The sequence below is a fragment of the Ruditapes philippinarum genome, unplaced genomic scaffold, assembly GCF_026571515.1.
Source record: "Ruditapes philippinarum isolate M1 unplaced genomic scaffold, ASM2657151v2 ctg6866_1_1_1_1, whole genome shotgun sequence".
NCBI classification, from domain to species: Eukaryota; Metazoa; Mollusca; class Bivalvia; order Venerida; family Veneridae; genus Ruditapes; species Ruditapes philippinarum.
The window spans coordinates 18,014-38,289 of record NW_026857518.1 but is presented as its reverse complement, the minus strand read 5'-3'; the positions used below and the strand labels follow the sequence as shown (position 1 = coordinate 38,289).

At 32.7% G+C, this 20,276-nt stretch overlaps 4 protein-coding genes and 1 long non-coding RNA gene across 7 annotated transcripts; 4 read left to right on the top strand and 1 right to left on the bottom strand.

Annotated features, from left to right (window-relative positions):
• The first annotated feature begins 1,249 nt into the window (after positions 1 to 1,249).
• On the top strand, positions 1,250 to 10,590 carry LOC132750036 (zinc finger protein 62-like). 3 transcript variants are annotated; one of them, XR_009628491.1, is made up of 3 exons: positions 1,250 to 2,604; positions 3,754 to 4,009; positions 5,732 to 10,590. XR_009628491.1 is itself a non-coding variant. In XM_060739977.1 (2 exons), exons 1-2 carry the CDS (start codon positions 1,687 to 1,689, stop codon positions 3,763 to 3,765), a joined length of 930 nt encoding a protein of 309 aa, XP_060595960.1. In that variant the 5' UTR covers positions 1,250 to 1,686; the 3' UTR covers positions 3,766 to 5,721. The 3 variants fall into 3 exon arrangements, 1 of the variants encoding a protein (XP_060595960.1); XR_009628492.1 differs by having other exon boundaries at positions 3,754 to 4,363; XM_060739977.1 differs by lacking the exon at positions 5,732 to 10,590 and having other exon boundaries at positions 3,754 to 5,721.
• LOC132750035 (gastrula zinc finger protein XlCGF62.1-like) lies at positions 3,819 to 6,090 on the top strand. The gene is made up of 2 exons (XM_060739976.1): positions 3,819 to 3,945; positions 5,732 to 6,090. The coding sequence occupies exons 1-2, from the start codon at positions 3,819 to 3,821 to the stop codon at positions 6,088 to 6,090; spliced, it is 486 nt and encodes a 161-aa protein (XP_060595959.1).
• Positions 7,685 to 10,769, top strand: LOC132750034 (gastrula zinc finger protein xLCGF3.1-like). Its single transcript, XM_060739974.1, has 3 exons — positions 7,685 to 7,799; positions 8,139 to 8,387; positions 10,426 to 10,769. The coding sequence occupies exons 1-3, from the start codon at positions 7,685 to 7,687 to the stop codon at positions 10,767 to 10,769; spliced, it is 708 nt and encodes a 235-aa protein (XP_060595957.1).
• Positions 10,770 to 11,145: 376 nt separating this feature from the next.
• Positions 11,146 to 13,512, bottom strand: LOC132750037 (uncharacterized). Its single transcript, XM_060739978.1, has 4 exons — positions 13,293 to 13,512; positions 12,677 to 12,736; positions 12,129 to 12,312; positions 11,146 to 11,901 (listed from the first exon to the last, which is right to left on the bottom strand). Exons 1-4 carry the CDS (start codon positions 13,341 to 13,343, stop codon positions 11,870 to 11,872), a joined length of 327 nt encoding a protein of 108 aa, XP_060595961.1. The 5' UTR covers positions 13,344 to 13,512; the 3' UTR covers positions 11,146 to 11,869.
• A 1,900-nt stretch (positions 13,513 to 15,412) lies between these two features.
• On the top strand, positions 15,413 to 17,841 carry LOC132750038 (uncharacterized). The gene is made up of 2 exons (XR_009628493.1): positions 15,413 to 15,546; positions 16,937 to 17,841. It is a non-coding gene; the product is annotated as an uncharacterized LOC132750038 (long non-coding RNA).
• The last annotated feature ends 2,435 nt before the right edge of the window (positions 17,842 to 20,276 follow it).

Below are 20,276 nucleotides of genomic sequence, written 5' to 3'. Positions count from 1 at the left end.
ACATCAAGATGACGTGCAGAACGCATGTTCCGCATGGCTGGCTCCAAGGTCAAGGTCACAGTGACATTAACATTGAAAATCCTGTCCGCTCTGTAACTCTTCAACCCTTTGAAGAATTTTGATGAAACTTCAGACAAATGTTTACCACATCAAGATGACGTGCAGAACGCATGTTCCGCATGGCTGGCTCCAAGGTCAAGGTCACAGTGACATTAACATTGAAAATCCTGTCCGCTCTGTAACTCTTCAACCCTTTGAAGAATTTTGATGAAACTTCAGACAAATGTTTACCACATCAAGATGACGTGCAGAACGCATGTTCCGCATGGCTGGCTCCAAGGTCAAGGTCACAGTGACATTAACATTGAAAATCCTGTCCGCTCTGTAACTCTTCAACCCTTTGAAGAATTTTGATGAAACTTCAGACAAATGTTTACCACATCAAGATGACGTGCAGAACGCATGTTCCGCATGGCTGGCTCCAAGGTCAAGGTCACAGTGCAGAACGCATGTTCCGCATGGCTGGCTCCAAGGTCAAGGTCACAGTGACATTAACATTGAAAATCCTGTTTACATGATTTTAACTTGATTTGGCAGTCAAAGGTCATATCATCTTTGGAGGTAATTTAAAAAAGATATGATATATTATTTCATGTCTACTTTGTAACTTGTTTTTCATTATACAGAATTATCAATATAATTATAGTGAACAAATTCTTCTGTGCTGAACTCGTCCTACATTTCTCAACGGATTTTGTTCAAACTTTCACAGAAGCTTTGTCATCAAGCACCCTGGCACATATTGTCAGGGTTTTGTGATTGGATAGTTTTTGACCTAATTATGGCCCTTTGTTTTTTTCCTTATACATAATATTTTGTGAACACTTCTTCAGTGGCAATTCCTCCTACATTATTCATGTTTTACATTGCACATAGTTACATTGTTTGTTGCTTGTATTTGTATTTCAAATACAACATATTTATCTACAATGGTGATAATTGAAAACCTGGTTTCATGGCATTGCCATGTTTCTTGTTCATTTTTACACTTCGAATTTTACCAGGGACATAACTCTGATATCATCAGGAAACTTTATAGATAGATAGATCTCATTGAATAGAAGTGCAGTGCAAAAAAACATAACTCCTCCTTGGCTAAGTTTGGAGTGGAAAACAGGTATCAATACTTTGTTGTAACAACCCCATTGGGTGTCCTACTGGACTGGAGAAAGAAAAACCCAGTGGGAGATTCAACCCAGCACTCATTGTTAGGTGTATATGAAATTTAAAAGCCAGGTTTTGCTTAACTTTATACTCATTGTTGACTGAACTGTTAATTTATTATCTAATTACTGAAAAAAGGGTAGCTGAGTTTGCAGAAATCTTTGATTTGTAAACTTATTCTGGAAGCTGTTTGTTGTTCTTTTCAATTAAAATCATTGAAAATGAATTTTGAAGCTTTTTGTTGTATTTAATGAGGCAGCATTGAGTATGATGATAGATATTCCTGGTGATGCTTCATATTTGATGGAAAGTTGGACTTCAACGTGCATTTAAAAAGGCTCAGTTATATGTCAGATTAATTTACTATTGAAGTTGGTATGTCTTTTGTCCAGTGTGCTATGTTATGCTGCACAATAAGTTAAAAAAAGAAATGAAAGAAATAGAGAAATAAATATTATTGCAATGAAGAATGATTTCTTTGTTCTTTCTTTTTCTCTACTTTGTAGGAAAATATTCGTAAACAAAAACAATATTAGAATTCACAATTTTGATTATTTTACAGCAGATGATGTCCATCCTCTGCGGTTGATAGCAAACAATTTTTCAAGGAAAGCAAAAGGGAAATACGATTCATTACAGAAAAACTGCTCAAGGGAAAATCGGACCTTGGCAAGAAGGGAAGGTTACAGTATGATGTCTGACGATTCAAAGAAAAAAATCGAATGTGAAACATGTGGGAAAAGATTTAACGTAAGAAGTAAATTGGAACGGCATATGGTTGTTCATACTGGGGAGAAACGATACTTCTGTGACATTTGCGGGAAAGGCTTCGGCTTCAGGGAAAGTCTAGGGGAACACTTAAAGCGTATGCATACTGATGGGCAAAATTTGTCGAAGCATCGGAAAGATAAAATATGTAGTATCTGTTTTAAAAATTTCAAAAGTACAGAAAAATTAAAAGAGCACATGGCTTCGCATACTTCGGGAAAGACGTTCAAATGCGATCTATGTTCGAAGAGTTTTACATACAAGACTTGTCTGTTAAGACATCATCACGAGAGTCACTCGAGGAAAATGTTTAGTTGTAATATTTGCGGGAAAATGTTTGGTATAAAGCCGTATCTTGATGAGCATATGAAATTTGTACATAAATTGGTTAAATGTGTGAATAATTTGGAAGATAATGATGATAACAAAGATGATAAAGATGAAGGAAACAATAGCAATGTTGGAAGTTATAACGATGTAGCTAATGATAATGATGGTAAAGTTAATGACCAGATAAAGGAGAAAAGTGATATGGACCTTACATTCATGGATACTGTTTTAAATGATGCCCAGGAAGACTCTGATGTAAAGAAAGAACTGAAGATGAATGAGGTAGATATAAGATCTGAAGTTGTTGAGCTTATTAAAACTGAAGAAGTGTGCTAAGGAGCTGATCCATCTATGAAGTTATAAGGTTACCTGACCTAAACACACTTGGGATTTTCTTGAAAACACTGAAAAATCTTTTTACAGTTAAAGTTGAATATGCAGTAAAAACTTGTTTTTTGAGACATTAAAAGGGGTGTCACATCTTGAGATGCCAACAATTATGTTGATTTTGAACAGTAAGTTTAAGGTATAGTACTTTATTGTGAAGACAATGAACTTTAGAAAGAAAATAAAATAAAAGAATTAAATGTTATGTGAAATTTTAGAAATAAAGGTTTTGGATGTGATACTTTTATAATGAACACTCTAAATTTGGCATCAAAGGCATAGTACTTTGCCAGGGAAAAATAAAAATTTCAAGTTTGGTTGTCCTGCCAAAGTGACTACTAAATGCGTAAATGCTTAATTTCCTGTTTGTCAAAATGTATTGTGCAGCTAAAAAAATTTTATTTAATGAAAAATTTATTTAAATGCTTGAATAAGTGGAACATTAGTAAGTAAAAGACAGCTTGAATAATGATACATTATTTGTCTTGTATTGGCAATGAGACAAAAGCTACATGTACTTATTTGTCTTTAATAATGTTGTGGCATGCGTCACTGATATGCCATGTATTGTCCTGTCCACAAGACAAAAGTCACTGATATATGTTGTGTATCGTGAACAAGATAAAAGTTACTGATATGTACTGCAATAATGTACACAAGATTTGTAAAAGTGACTTATATGTTTTGTATTGTGAATAACACAATATTAAATTGATAAGTAGAGTGAATGAGAGCAAAATTGCTGATATGTTGGTTAGTGTCAATAAAACAAGAGTCACTGATATCTGTTGTGTGTAACGTGAACAAGTTTTGTAAGTCACTGATATGTTGTTTATTGTGAACACGGATATGTTTTGTAGTATCATTGACTGTGAACAAAATAAGGGTGACTGATGTGTTATGTATTGCATGGAAGACATTATTCACTGCTACATCATGTATTGGTGAATGGGACCAAATTCATTGATAAGTTGTCTAAAATAAAAAACTGAAGAAAAATACATCATAAACTCTCATTAAAAAACATTGTGATTTTTGTTTCAGATTCATCGGTGACAAATCAGTTTGAAGAAAGCGCAGAATGGGAAAACGAATCTCCCGGATACGTGATGATTAACAAAGGGGACCATATGAACATCTTCTGTTGTTCCATCAAGAGCTGTAGAAAGGCATTTGGAAGTAAACAAGGGATGGAGAGACATGTGTTGACGCATACCAAGGAAAGACCGTTTCAGTGTAGATTTTGTTCGTATCGCAGTTCTCGGAAAGATACTGTGAAAAAGCATGAGTTTACACATAGGTAGTACGGCATATGATTTTTCTTGGGAAAGCAACTTTTTCGGCTTTTGATGAAAATTTTTCTCTGATTTAATATAGAGAAAATATGTGCAATTACTTTGATTTGAGATTGACTGTGTGTTATAATTGGATTGAAATTGATTTGAGTGTTGTAACTAAATGTTAAGGTTGATTGACTTGAATTGAGATCAACTGTCAAGGCCTTAGTTATGCTAACAGTGCTGTTACTTGTGATTTTTAATGCCAAGAAAAAAACAAAACAAGGGTTTATTTCCATCTGAGGTTACTTATCAGGATTATTGGTAAATTTCTAAGTGATTTGATGATTGGAATTGTGGGTACACATTCATGAGATGTGAGTATTCTGCTTGGATTTTACTAAGTATTGAGATGAATTCAAAAATTAAAAGATGTGAATTCAGTTAGGTAAGAGATCTACCTAAATTTAGGTACTCGGTTGCAAATACGTGACAAACATTAATTTCAGATTTAAACTTTGAAGTATGATTTTATATACATAGTGATTTCAATTCACTTTAGAACAAACAGTACAAACACGAGGGTTTACAATAGCGAATTTGAAGGAAAATAAGTGACGTATTAAGTTTGACTTGAAGACTGCTTTTATTTGTAAAGTCTGCTTATACTGTTTTGTGAGATTTACTTCCAAAAAAACAGAATGTGATTTTGCTGAAATATGATTTTACGTTCTAAAGGAGCAATTTTTTCAAAGATTGTCTTAAACTGTTACCAAGTCTCTCTGATTAATTTGATTTCACAATGAATGTAGGTCATCAACATGTACATATAACAATAACTCAGATTTTAGATACATATATGAAGAATTTTATGTATTGTTCTGGTTTTTTCTTTAGTTTATGTAAAAGTGTATTGAAGTTTGTTCAGTGTCAAATTCTAATGAAGTTTCTTTATTGATATGAGAGGATTCAATTTTATGTATTGTTTTGGTTTTTTCTTTCGTTTATCATCAGGTAAAATTGTATTGAAGTTTTTAAAGTGTCAGATTTTTTTCATAATATCGAGATGGGACTGGATTTGGTGATTGTTGGGATGAATAAATAAGCTTGCAATAAATCATATTACAGTTACTGAAAGTGCCTGTGTGAGCTAAACCATACTCATTGAATCATGTATACGAGTTCTTGCATTAATGATATAATAATGTCAATAACCCCCTGTGAGGTTACTCTAATTTAAGTTGACAGAATTATTGTTTATTTCTGAACCTTGTATTTACACAGTGTATGTTGGACCAAAAGTTTCTGTGATTAAAAAAATTGAAACTTTAAAACAAACAATTTTGCATGAAAAACAAATTGATGATTGTATTTAGATTTGAAATGTTTAACGCCACCATCAGGGCGAAGAAAGTGATGATGGTTGACAAACTTTAAGCATTTGGTCTGCATCACTTGTAAGTTGGAGTCCCAAATGGTATATGTTTTATGTTAGGCAAACATTCAGTTCTAGTTGGAGTCCCAAATGGTGCACTTTTCATGTTAGGCAAACATTCCATTCTCTAAGTCTTACATTATGCTAGCATTTAAATGCTTGTACCAATTCTTTGGACAAGGCATGAAAGCCCTTTGTATAAATTGCCTTGCCTTGTGTAAAAAATAATATTGCATGCAGTATTTCTACTGTTTATAAATTTTCCAATGATTTTGACGAGCATTTGTTAATCTTTTTCATTTCTTTGCAGATGTTGTTGGTATTGACCAATCAGAAAACAGAATTTACCAAACCAGCCAATCAGAAAGAAGGATACAAGTTGGCCAATTAGAGAGTAGTAATTCGAATTTTGAACAGCAGCCATATTTGGAATTGTTACATGATGGCATGAAAATTCTGGTTTGTCAGTTTGAAAATTGCGGGAAAACGTTTGCTGCCAAACATATGATGGTGAGGCATTTAAGAGTACACACCAAGGAGAAGCCGTTTATATGCGTGTATTGTGGATTTCAGTGTACACGGAAAGATAATCTAAGACAGCATATAAGGTGTAAACATGAACAGTTTCTACTGCAAATGAACAGTGACCAAGAGACAAAGTTAGCTTAGACATTAATATTTATGTTGAAAGTTAGGTTTGGAAATATCATGTGTGTAATACTATGTTGAAAGCTTGGTTTTGAAACATTAAGTGTGCAGGTTTTGAAACATTAAGTGTGCAATACTATTTTAAAAGTGTGGTTGTGCAAAACATTCAGTGTGCAATACATAAACATGAACAGACTAGACATAGTGGTAGTTCTTAAGATGTACATATTAACTGAAATTAGTCAACATTATTAACGTTGAAGTCGGAATTAACTTTTAAGCATTAAAGTGTTGAACACGTAACATATTTGTTTAAATAAGGTAAAAAACATGTGTATTATATTGCAAGGTGTAAACATTTTATTGAATATAAATGTGTAAATGTCTTAAACGTAAAGTGTTGAGAAATAGTTCAGGCAGCTGTGGTTGTGACAACAAACCTAGTGACAAGTGATTATTATTTGTGAAGGTTGTGTAGGTTTTTGTTGAACATTAAATGTCAGAAAAGTTTTTCAGTATTATTCAAAATGTTATAAGAATATTTCCGCATGACACTTATTTTACGGCAGTTCTTATCCTTTTTGCATTGCATAGAAAATCTGCTAATAACACATTCTATGACCAAAGTTAAAATTATGCCCTTATAGCAGATTCTTTCACCGAGGTTCAGATTTGCTTTTATAGAATAGATACTTTCACCAAGGCTCAGCATATGCTTTTAAAGCACAGATACTTTCACCAAGGCTCAGATTATGTTTACTTTCACCAAGGCTCAGAATATGTTTTTACAATACAGATACTTTCACCAAGACTCAGATTATGTTTCTATAGCACAGATACTTTCACCAAGGCTCAGAATATGCTTTTATAGAACAGATACTTTCACCAAGGCTCAGAATATGTTTTTACAATACAGATACTTTCACCAAGGCTCAAATTATGCTTTTATAGAACAGATACTTTCACCAAGGCTCAGAATATGTTTTTACAATACAGATACTTTCACCAAGGCTCAAATTATGCTTTTATAGAACAGATACTTTCACCAAGGCTCAGAATATGTTTTTACAATATAGATATTTTCACCAAGGCTCAAATTATGCTTTTATAGCATATAGTTTCACCAAGGCCCGAAATATGCTCAATGAGTGTGAGAATTTGTGTTACTTGAAATTGTTGTGTTATTGATTTGAGACAAAAGCCTGATTCAGACTAAAAAATATTAAACAATTTTACATTTTATTATGAAATATAATGCATGTTTTTTTTTCTCCAGGATTTTTGGAACTTGACCCATACCCATGGTATTTGGAATTTCAGCGACATTTTGTTAAAAATTGTAAAAAATGCATGACTCAAATATTTAAGCACCATAACAGTGAAGGAGTCCTTATTTTCAAAGTTTTTAGAATTTGTAATTCAAGAATTTTATTTTGACCATTTCATTTGGGAATTTTTTCCTGTGGATTGGGAAAATGATACACTATTTTCAATTGGGAATATGAACGAATAGGTGCTATAAAATTATAATAAGCCAAAAAAAAAAAAAAGCTGATTCTATTGTGTTTATCTTATTTTATGTGCAATTTTATTGTATTTACATTGACATTGCAACATGTTTGAAAGGTCTAAAAATAAATTAACTTTAACTTTCTACATGCATCAGGGTCAGGAGAAATGGAAATGTACAAACGCAGTAAAGACCATCCTTATGTTTGACCTAACACAGGGTAGTTGATGAAGACAATGTGTAGGGACACATACTTAGCTTATTTCTTCACTTGAAAATGACTGTATTTTCACCAGGAAACGTATATGTATACAATAGTTTGTTTGTTTGTTTAATTGGGTTTTATGTCCCACCGACACAGTGCAGGTCATATGGTGACGTTCCAGCTTTACTGGTGGAGGAAGACCTCAGATGCATTTCCGTGCATTATTTCAGGCATGAAAGGCCACCTTAGTAGAACCACCAATGTTCCATATACAATAATAATTAATGATAGTAAATAAGTAATGTAGGTACTTCACTAGATTATGTTTACATTTTATTATGTTATAATTTTCAGGAACTCTGGTAGATTCTGAAGCCACGCCCACATATATTTCACCCAATCAGAGTGAAGATGCTCTCGACTCGTACATTGATATGAATAATAGTGCAGTATACGTGTGTTCCCATGGAAACTGCGGAAAAAGATTTAAAACGAAGTATATGATTTCGCGTCATATGAAAATACACTGGAAGGAGAAACCGTTTGCCTGCAGATTTTGTGATTACAAGTGTGCAAGAAAAGATTATCTTAGAGTGCATGAAAGTAATAGGCATGGATCTCATTTTATTTGGACGGGATGATGAATTTGAACATACGATTCTGGTGTTGGATACATTGGCACGGAAAAAAAACTGCGTCAAGAATTGTGCTAAATTGGATCAGTTATAGCATAATCATTTGGAATATAACAAAGGGTTTGTCATATGTTTAAGTGAATTAGTGCAACAAGACTGGTTTCACAGAGTGACATTCTTGGGCTATTTTTAGATACAACCATTGTGTCAACAGATTGGTTATACTTTGGTGAATAGTAGCTTTTGGAAAAGCGTTCAGGAATTTAAATTTGAACTGTTTGCTTGCATATCTATAGTAGTTCAACAGCTGTTGTCAAGTGCATTTTAAAATGATACATATTTATTCAATGCTGTTGTGAAGTGTTTTTTTCTATTCATTCTATGGATGTTTCATTGATTAATTAATAACAAAATGAAAGTGATGTGTGAAAGTGCAGTGAGATTCAACCCATTCATACGTTAACATTAACAGTGTCTTTTGTTTCTGTGCCGGCCCTCAACTTTGCTAAAGAGTTTGAGCATTGGAGGTTACTGGTTGGATCTCTGGGGTGCAATGCATAAAAACTCTGTGAAAATAGAGAGAAAATAAACTCCGGAATAAAGAATATTTGGGTTTTTCCCAGCTTATCTGTAGACACAAACCTTTACAGATACAGCTTCAAAAATGAGCAAAGCAGGTTGCCTAATCTATTGCGACACTCTGATAATGCAGCTATAACGGTAAAAGTTTATTTGTACGGAAGAGCTGGGATTAACCCATATTTGCATATCTGAGTTCCGGATAACGTCTATTGATCTTTTGCATTACTCAAATGATCATTTGTCTCTCTTGACTGATTCAGAAATTATATGGGATTTAAGACTAGTCGGTTAATTTTGCAAAGAAATTTGTAGAAACTGGTTTGATATCCAGGAAAGCCTGTTTGGTGAATCAACCATTGAGATATTAAAATTGTCTTGCTTATTTGATTCTGGTATTTTATGACGTTAAATGCAATGAAGTAAAATTTTCATATTGTTCAATATGTATTGTGACCTATTTATTTTTTATGATAATGTTTTATTCCCTGATTTCTAGGTGTTAATTGTTTTGTTAAAATGCTTTGATTAAAAAATGAATAAGATAATTCTGAAAGTTATCTTTTTGTTTTGATCTTGTCTTTTTACAACGCATGCAGCTTTTCGGAAAATGAATGTTTTGTTATATTATATTATTTATAAACATTTTAAGGCTTTCAATTATCTAAAAAGACTGTGTAAATTATAATTTCAGTGAGTATAGGGGTGAAAATTATAAGATTAAATGATTGTAGGCCTTGGAAATGTTGAAAGCAAAAGCTAGATATTACTCACTATCTGAGGGCCCACAGTTCACGATTTTTATATGCCAAAAGCAAATACATGTATTGTCTGAAATTTCAACTACAAGGGCAAAGGACGTGAAAATTCTCGCTCCTTAGGTATAGGTACTGTTTCCTCCAAAACAGCATACTTTCTGTCAAGAAATTGTTGATGGTTGACAAATTTTGACCATTCAGTTTACATCACTGTTAATTGGGTTCCCAGATGGTGTACATTTCATGTGCGCCTTAATTCTTGCATTATGCTGGTATAAAAATGCTTGTTCCAATTTATAGCTCTTAACTGCATGACATTACTGTATGGAAAACCATATAGTGGACATCCTTCTTTACCAGTTGTGAAGCAGAAATGCTCGTGATTATTGTTAGCTATACATGATTGACACCTACAAAAATGTTACATTGGTTGGACGTATATGGATCCTTCTTTAACAGTTGTAAAGCACAAATGCTTGTGATTATTTTTAGCTACACCAGATTGACACCTACAAAACTGTAACGCTGGACATGCAATTTGACCCATGTATAATTCCATGGTCCTGCAGAAATAATAAAAATTGTGCATGTGATGTGTACATTTCATAGAATGATGTTTCGGCATAGATAAAAACAAATAAAAATTCAGGAATTCTCTTATCTTTTCAGATTTACCAGTATTTCCTGTTCTTCTGACTTGTTACCCTCATGCAATTGACAAGAATATTACAACCAGTCTGGCAATTACTCCAAATGTAAAACCAGCCGAGCCAAAAAATGTACCAATCGGCACACCGAACAGTTATGGTTATACATGCATACGTGTTGATGGACTGATGGTGTTCATATGTGAAAATTGTGGGAAACAGTTTGCGACAAAGCAGAAAGTGGAGGTCCATTTGTTATCACACTCGAAAGAAAAACCGATATGTTGCCAGTATTGTGTCTTCAGAACGGCATACAAGTCTTCATTGCATTCACATATGTTGATAAAACACGCTGATCGCATGTGACAAACACATATGTTGATAAAACACGCTGATCGCATGTGACAAAACACATATGTTGATAAAACACGCTGATCGCATGTGACAAACACATATGTTGATAAAACACGCTGATCGCATGTTTGTGACAAAACACATATGTTGATAAAACACGCTGATCGCATATGACAAGCACATGTTGATAAAACACGCTGATGGCATGTGATGAACACATATGTTGATAAAACAAGCCTATCGCTTCAGCATGTTTGTGCCAAACACATATGTTGATAAAACACGCTGATTGCATTTGACATTCAGATTAATTTGTGGAAAACTTGTTCTGTTCTTGCCATATGTGTGACCATGCACAATGTGCGACAAATTTCGTGATATGTGTGACAACCCGTCCCTAGATTTGCCACTAAAATGCCACCCTTTTCAATGGTGGAGTATTTAGACAATTTTCCACCAATAATGCCACCAAAACGCCACCCAAATCATGAAAATGGTGAAAAATTTGAGCAGGACTGATGTTATATAATTTTCCAGTTAATTCCACCTTTTTTACACTAAATGCCACCAATGAGTGGAAAATTGGTGGAGTATTTAGACAAACTTTCACCATAATGCCACCATTATGCCACCTTAGGGTGGCAAACTCATTTTCCACTAGATGCCACTTGTTTCCACTTATTGCCACCATAATGGTGGAAAATTGGTGGAGTATTTAGACAAATTTCCACCATTATGCCACCATTGAGTGGCAAACTTATTTTCCACCAAATGCCACTTATTTCCACCTTTTGCCACCATAAGGGTGGAAAATTGGTGGAGTATTTAGACACTTTTCCACCATTTTGCCACCAGATAGTGGCAAATTCAGTTTCCACTAAATGCCACCTATTTTCACCCTTTCAGAAATTTTCCACCTTGTGGGTGGCAATAGCTGGAAACTGCTTGAAAGTCACCCTGTACCCTAAATTGGAAACAAACAAATTTTAAAAATAATCCTTTTTAATGTTTCCTTATGAAGTTATATATTGTCTCAAAAAAATAGCAAAACATTAGTCCATTTATTTTCTTCAGTTTATCTTGCTATTCCTGGATGGTTTGAGTTCAGTCCTTTAGGTTGTCGGCAACTTTTCGAGCGCACAATCTAAAACAAAAAAAATTATGAATGATTAATACAATAATTAAAAACATAAGCTTACATTTTTATATGACTTTTGGATATTTCTATATTCAATTTGAGTGCATAGATATGATTAAAACACTTTAAAAAACAGCACTGCAGACGTGGAAGAATCAGACTTTTCTTATTTCTCCAAGGCAGAAAATATACGCAGAATCAAAAATGATATTTTCATTCAGTTCATTAGTTACCTTCCAAGAACTTAAGTTTTGCCTTGTCTGCACAAGAAGGTCTGGCGTCAGACTCTCTGTTCCCTTTCCTCATACCAAACAATGAGCGGCCTTTAATCTCTTCTATATTGAATAGCATTCTGAAGAGCTTTGCTGTACCTTTCTCTTTTGAGGCATATGGCTTCAGTTCTGCCATCACTTGGTCCTAAAATATGATTAACAATATCAAATAAGTAAAGACAGAAAATGATTATCAATATCTAATATGTAAAGACAGAAAATGAAACACTTTTATAAGACCTTGGTATATGTATACAACTCTAAAATTTTTAAATAAGAAAGAAATAAAGAAATACAACTTAAAATTTTCAAGCTAAAATGTACAAAAACTCTAAAATTTGTAAAACAAAATGTAAATGCAAATTAAAGTGTCATAAAGAGTTTGAATTAAAGTAGGTTTGTAAATAGTGACTAATAGCTATATTTATCAAGAACTGAAAAGTGTCTTATTGGGTACTGTGACACTTCTTTCCTATTAATTCTAAAATAACTTTGAATTAACAAGATACCTTTGTAAAGCCACTGAAGATCAAATGTGTTGCTCCAGGCTGCTCCTCATTGCTTTGTGTCTGCAAAATAATAATTCTTATTTAATGCTGTTTCTGTTATGAACTGTCACTCTCCTAATAGCATGTTACTCTAGACTGTCTAGTTATGGTTATATAATTATCTACTGCACCATGAAAGCTGAATTACAACAATGAAGGAATGAAACTTACTAATAAATCAGTTACTGTTAATCTGCTCCACATGACTGTGACACACAAGGAAAATTGTTTATAGCATGAAAGTTGTAGTAATAGGTACCTCAGGTTATCTATAGTTTGATTGATGTAATATTGTACATAATGATATTGTACTTACTGATTAATTTCTATAATTTTTTTCTCAAACTTAAAATTTCTAACATATTGTATTTAAGAAATGATGAAGATCTTCCTACATTCTTTTTATTCCTACATTCTTTATATGTACATTGTACATGCAGCTTTCTTTTTAGTCAAGTTACAAACAAAACAAATATAAAACACAATTTTATACAATACCACTTCATATTTTTACTGTCAAAAAACTAAACAGTTTCTGCATAAATAACAATAATTATTGTATGTAAAAGTTGTTTACCTGAAACTTTGACTGGGAATGATTCTGCTGTTTATCTTCTTGTCTACACATTCACACTTCAATTAAAACTTCTCATTTATATTTACCACACTAATAAGACTTTAATTGTTTTCTTTGAGAAATCAAAAATATGCACCCTTACATTTTAAACAAAATATCTCCAGAATTGCTACAATATCAATAATTTCCTTTGTGTTTGCAAGCTTTAACTGACCTCATTTCCTTTGAATTCAAACTTTACAACGTGTAACTGCATGGACAGTCCATTATAATTTTAAATTGTGAGGGGTTTTCCAAAAACCATAGCACCCATCATTTTATTTTTTACATTCATTTGAATGTATAACTATATCTAATACCTTAATGAATTGAGTAGAAATAAGCTTTTAAAAGATAATTTAGCATGCTATTTTAAGACAAATTCTACATAAAAACATGTATAATGTTGCCTCTCCCAAAATAATCAAATGGAACATTCTGGTCAGCATGAGTAAACTATTAACCCCCATTCATAGATTACTAGATAAGAGGGCAGTAGTTTTATCAGATCTGAGATGTATGCTGTGTTGTTAAATCTTAGAGGATGCAGTATTTACTAGCTAGTATTTACTTATCCTGATTGTAAGAAATTTATCAGACATTATGACTTATTTACTTTTCACACATTAATTCTTACAATAGATTTAAAGCCTCTGAAAGCATAGCACAAAAGATGTTAGAGACAATAATTTTAAACTCCACATATAACTAAATCTCATTTATGAGAAGTTACAATGCCAAGGAACCATAACTTTTTATTGCATGATTTGGGGTTTATTGCCATTTTTTACTTCTCTATGCTTAATTTTTGTCTTGATCATTAAGCTTAAAAAGTACTGGAGATATTAATTTGAAACTTCACAGATATAGATCTTTTTGAGTAATGTGCTGTGTTTAAGAACCATAACTCTTTGCATACTTTTGGAGTTATTGCCCTTTGCATTTTTCACTTTAATTATTGTTAGCATTACATGAAAAGTGTTAGTACTCACCAGATATCAGTTTAAAGTAATATTGAAGAGACAATTTATTATGTCAATTAGAAGAAAAAACAAAAGTCAAACTTTATTCAATATTGACATTAAATATCATAGAAGAAGCAACAAACTTTATGCAGAGATATGCATTTTCTGGGCATAGAAGAACATTTCAACTATTCAATTAATGTACAGATTATAACTAAAGAACAAAGTACACTTTAAAAGCCGTAATTTTATTTTACAAGCATAGAATGGAACATAAACATTTTGACTTGAAAGTCAAATTTTACATCCCTAAAGAAAAGTACTGCCATAAAAAATGGGAAGTTAAGTAACCCCATACTTTTCTAATTTTTCCTGATCATAATTATATGTGTTTAACTCCTGGAAAAGTGATTTTACGTCCAATTTCTGTGTCTTTTCCTGCTACTTTACAGCTGGAATTATCATACCGTTACTGTGAGGCAGTGACTTTGTATCAGAATTGTGTTCATGGCATTCTAGTATGTTTAAGAAATATGAGTTTCTGATAAAATTTTCTAACTGTTCAACTTCAATAGATTATATTTTTGATAAAAAGTTCACTTGATGCTTTGGTAGAGTACAAACTATAAACAGATTTATTTCAGTTTGGAGCTTTGACTTAAATAAATCTTAAACCCTGCAATGCACAATTACTAGATTTCTCAGTTTTATCCACCAATTTTTATACAACCCAGAAAATAGTTAAGAGTTTCCCTTTTCGACTAAAAGTTATTCACAAAATTTTCTAAGTTTTTTTCCACTATTTTGCCACCCAGAAAATAGTTAGAGTTTCACTTTTCCACTAAAAGCCACTCATTTTCCACCTTCAAAATAAACTAAGTTTCATTTTTCACCAATTTCCACCCTTTTGCCACCATAAAAAAAGTCTATGTTCAAATTTCCACTCAATGCCACCTAAATGCCACCAAAGGATAGTGGCATTTGGTGGCAATTTTGCCACTACAGTGGAAAAACAGTGGAATTTTGTCATTTTCCAGTTAATGCCACCTTTTTTACACTTAATGCCACCCTTTTCAGTGGAAATAGCTGGCAAGTAGTGGCAAATCTAGGGACGGGAATGCGTGTTGAAATTACCAATCAAGAAGTGGATCACAAACTTTTACTATATCAAAAAGAGAAAATACACAAACGCTGAACCTTAAAGCTAGAGTTAACCGATTGATTTGATTCCTGAAAAATAAAAGTTACAAGTAGCTACAGCTTAATATTTGTCTTAACTCATTTTCACTAAATTTTATTAAAATAAAGTTAAAAATAATTTCTCATTATCTTAACTTGCTTTTAAAGTGGCACTTATACTGTAAAGGTTGTATGGCAATTTTCCAGCTTTATGGATGGAGGATTTGAGACTTTCAAACACTGCATGTTTATGTATTTCTTAAGCATGGCAAGAAACTGGGTAGAATCAAACCAAACTTTTGTTCATGTGTATTATTATCAACTGATTGTGGTTAGTATCCATTACCATGTTAAATATCTTAAAGGGAGACACAGGCAAAATTTTTCATTTCTTTGTTTTGACATTTTCATTCATTATTCTGTAAATGTACTAAAAATAAATACACAAGGCAGTCACAGGAACAAATCTTTTCTCATTTTAAAGTATTAAATGATGGTTTTCTAGCCTGACCAAAGTGGGTCAGGTTATATATAGAGCGTTAAGATTTACAATAGTTGTCACAGTGAACTTTGGAAACATTAAAGAACATGTCAAATGAATGACTAGACTTGTTTCAATCATACTATATGCATAATATCTGTTAACTTTACTTCCAGGGTTTTTTCAAATAACGTGACTTGTTGTAAAACTCCTTGATGATTCTGTCAGCTTCTTAATTTTGTTCAACATATATAAATATAATTACGCTTCAAACCCAAAATATATAGAATTTAATACAGAAATTCATGCTGGGATTTAAAAAAAAATCATTTTAGCATGATTTGAGTCATAAGATCATTTTAATATTTTTGTCATTAAAGGGATACCAAGGTAAATTAATGACAAAAAGTTTAAAATGATCTTATGTACTCAATATGCGCTAATTTTATGGTTTACCGACAAAAAGCCATTTGCCTTCGGTCGTAAATTTGAGGAATTCAATTGCCGGTTTAAAAAAAATAGGGGGCTGTAAAACAGCTGTGTAGACTTAATTTCGTGGTTTACCTAATCCACCTGGTTTACCTAATCCACGAAAATCTAAGACAATCTGCCATGAATAATAATGATTTCACTGTATAGGCTCCCAAGAAAGTGATAGGAAATAAATGTGCTTGTTATTGAAAAACAGAGTACAAATTAAATTGTATAGTCTTGCAAGACAGGGTTACCAGTGATTTTATTTGTCCACAGTGACTTGGCCAACTTTGGTACTTCCTATCTTTTGCATATTTGATAAGTTTTTCTACTGTTCCTTATACTACCAACACTATATTCATTAACATTTAACATGAACTTGTAGAAAATAACAGCAATTTCTTAAGATGCATTAAGTTTTGCTTTTGTTGACAAAAATTCTCATAGAACATGTACAATTGCAAATTTTCTTCACTATTAAAGTCCTATTTATTGTATTCTTTCAGGTATTTTTGATGACACTTCCTCGTTGGATTTAGCCGAGAAACAGCATCAGTTCACGGAAATAGAGAGAGAATCCGGGCTTAAAATTTCCCACCTGATTTGCAACGTGTGCGCTAAAATTCTGCCCACTTCGTATCACTTACGTAGACACATGAGGACGCATACTGGAGAAAAACCATTCAAATGTTCGAAATGTGACTATAGGGCAACGAGAAAAGATGCCCTGAAAAGTCATGAGAGAAGTCGGCATTCTGACAAGACGCCATGATATAATTACATTTTCACATTACATTACATTCTCAAATTTAGTCGAATTCTGGTGAGATATTTTCACTTGTTACAAATGGCGTCAATTAAAAAAGGGACAGAACTCTGAAAAAATAATAATAAAAAAAAGATGTCACATGAAGAAAGAAGGTATTATTCATTTAGGACACAGCATTACAGTTCATAACAGTTTTTAATGTTTTATAAAGTCATATTTTAAAACCTTGTTCTAACAAATGGTGATAAATAAAAAAGGGATGTAACTCTTACCCTAATGATACTTTTTAGGTTATGAAATGTTTGTAAAAAAAGAAAATGAGGCAAAGTTATTAATAAGAAGACAGTATTATAATAGATTGCAAAGTTCTATTATTATTTTCAATTTTTGCTTTGAATAGTTTGAAAAATTTAATCAAATGTGATTTGAAATATTTTTGAATTTGAAAGATAATTTGAATGTTTATAGTGTTTGAGGAAATGACTGCACAGGACTAAAGAAGATTTTAAATTAATTGTTTTATTATCAGTACTTGGAAATAGCAACATGTATTGTTTATTATAATTTGTTTCATGTTTGTTTTTATACATTACTCAGAATTATTTTTCTGAAAATTAAATTAGAATATTTATTAAATAGTATTACATAGGATCATACATAGGGATTAAGCGATGATCAAATAATAATCGAAAATTGATCGTTTATAGCAATTGATGACGATGATCGATTACAAAAAAAAAGTTTAATAATGGATCATTAGTAATTTATTTTCTCGCTGTTACTTTAAGTGACTCACTGTATTATAACAACACTCTAAATTAAAGCCAGCTTAGGTTTACTGTATAATTTTTCATTGAAATGAATATGAAAGCATACTGGTGGCTACTGCATGGTGACCATGGAGTTAATAGTTGACAATGAGACATTCAAATTCAAAGATATAGATCTACTATGTTCAAATTTGACATTAGAAAATATTATGAATTTCTACAAGTCTCTTTGTAAATATAAAATAAACATGATTTGACTACACACAAAAAAGATATGTTATGTATGAAATTATTCTACACACTATAGGGGGCTACAATATGAATATAATTTTATACTGACATTAAAAAGATCCCGACAATTTTGTTAAGAAAGGACCAAGTTACTTGTCCCCATAATAGGTTGCATCTTCAAAAGTATCCAGTTTATTTATTCTTTATTACATAATAATTTCATAGATTTTAATGAATTTATTTCATTAAAATATTATACTCAAGTCTTTAAAGTAGTGTATTTCAGCTGATAAAGTAGTAGTAACATAAAATACAGAATACTAATGGATTACTTATAAATATAAAAGCATGATATGTGCATGAACACAATTACTTTGTTAATGTAAATGCTTTGATTATATAATCGATGATTGATCGAAAAGGGTTGTTTGATTAATTTCGATGAGCGATTATGATTTTTGTCTGATTAACCCATTACTTCATGAGCATTTTGTGAAAAATGGCTGTTTTCATTGAAAAGTCTCCCGTTACAAGTTCAAATTGCTATAATACTATAAAAACTGCTTCAACACTAATCAAACTTGGCACAAATGTTGACTGGACCATTGTCCTTGCAACAACATGCTCAGGCTTAAATTTTCTGTTACCATGGCAACGAGGGGACATCTCAAAATTGCCAAAAATCACTATTTTGCGTTGATTTTTTCCATCAAAATTGATTTCAAAGTGCTGCAACTTCTCAATGGATTGAGATAGAGTCAAATGCTTTTCAGCGTTGGTTACACGTTACCTTATGATCAATCTGGGGTCATTTACAGCCTCTCACAAGTCCAAAATTTTCTTGGCGATGAGGGGGATTCCGCCCCCCTTCAAACCCCCCCAAACAGAAGGGGGCACATCCCCCTTCTGGCAACCCCCTGATGTATCTTTTGGTTGGGGGGCCGCGCCGAAAAAAGGGTCACTTTTTTTAACAACATTTCTCAAACAAAAACAAGTGTTTGGGGCCTAAATAAGGCATTTTTTCATCATTTGAGTCAACAAAAAGGGGGGGGGGGTGTGAAAAAGGCGTTAAAAGGCGTGTATATGAAGTAATGGGTTAACAGAAAATGATGAAAATACTTGAAATTACCCTAAATCGCGTTTTTTCATGTTTAAACATGGCCTGTCATATAAATTTGAAGAAAAATTGTTGTTTTGTAGATTTTTTTATTTTTTTCATTAACCCATTACTTCATGAGCATTTTGTGAAAAATGGCTGTTTTCATTGAAAAGTCTCCCGTTACAAGTTCAAATTGCTATAATACTATAAAAACTGCTTCAACACTAATCAAACTTGGCACAAATGTTGACTGGACCATTGTCCTTGCAACAACATGCTCAGGCTTAAATTTTCTGTTACCATGGCAACGAGGGGACATCTCAAAATTGCCAAAAATCACTATTTTGCGTTGATTTTTTCCATCAAAATTGATTTCAAAGTGCTGCAACTTTTCAATGGATAGAGATAGAGTCAAATGCTTTTCAGCGTTGGTTACACGTTACCTTATGATCAATCTGGGGTCATTTACAGCCTCTCACAAGTCCAAAATTTTCTTGGCGATGAGGGGGACTCCGCCCCCCTTCAAACCCCCCCAAACAGAAGGGGGCACATCCCCCTTCTGGCAACCCCCTGATGTATCTTTTGGTTGGGGGCCGCGCCGAAAAAGAGGTCACTTTTTTAACAACATTTCTCAAACAAAAACAAGTGTTTGGGGCCTAAATAAGGCATTTTTTCATCATTTGAGACAACAAAAAGGGGGGGGGGGTGAAAAAGGCGTTAAAAGGCGTGTATATGAAGTAATGGGTTAACAGAAAATGATGAAAATACTTGAAATTACCCTAAATCGCGTTTTTTCATGTTTAAACATGGCCTGTCATATAAATTTGAAGAAAAATTGTTGTTTTGTAGATTTTTTTATTTTTTTCATTAACCCATTACTTCATGAGCATTTTGTGAAAAATGGCTGTTTTCATTGAAAAGTCTCCCGTTACAAGTTCAAATTGCTATAATACTATAAAAACTGCTTCAACACTAAT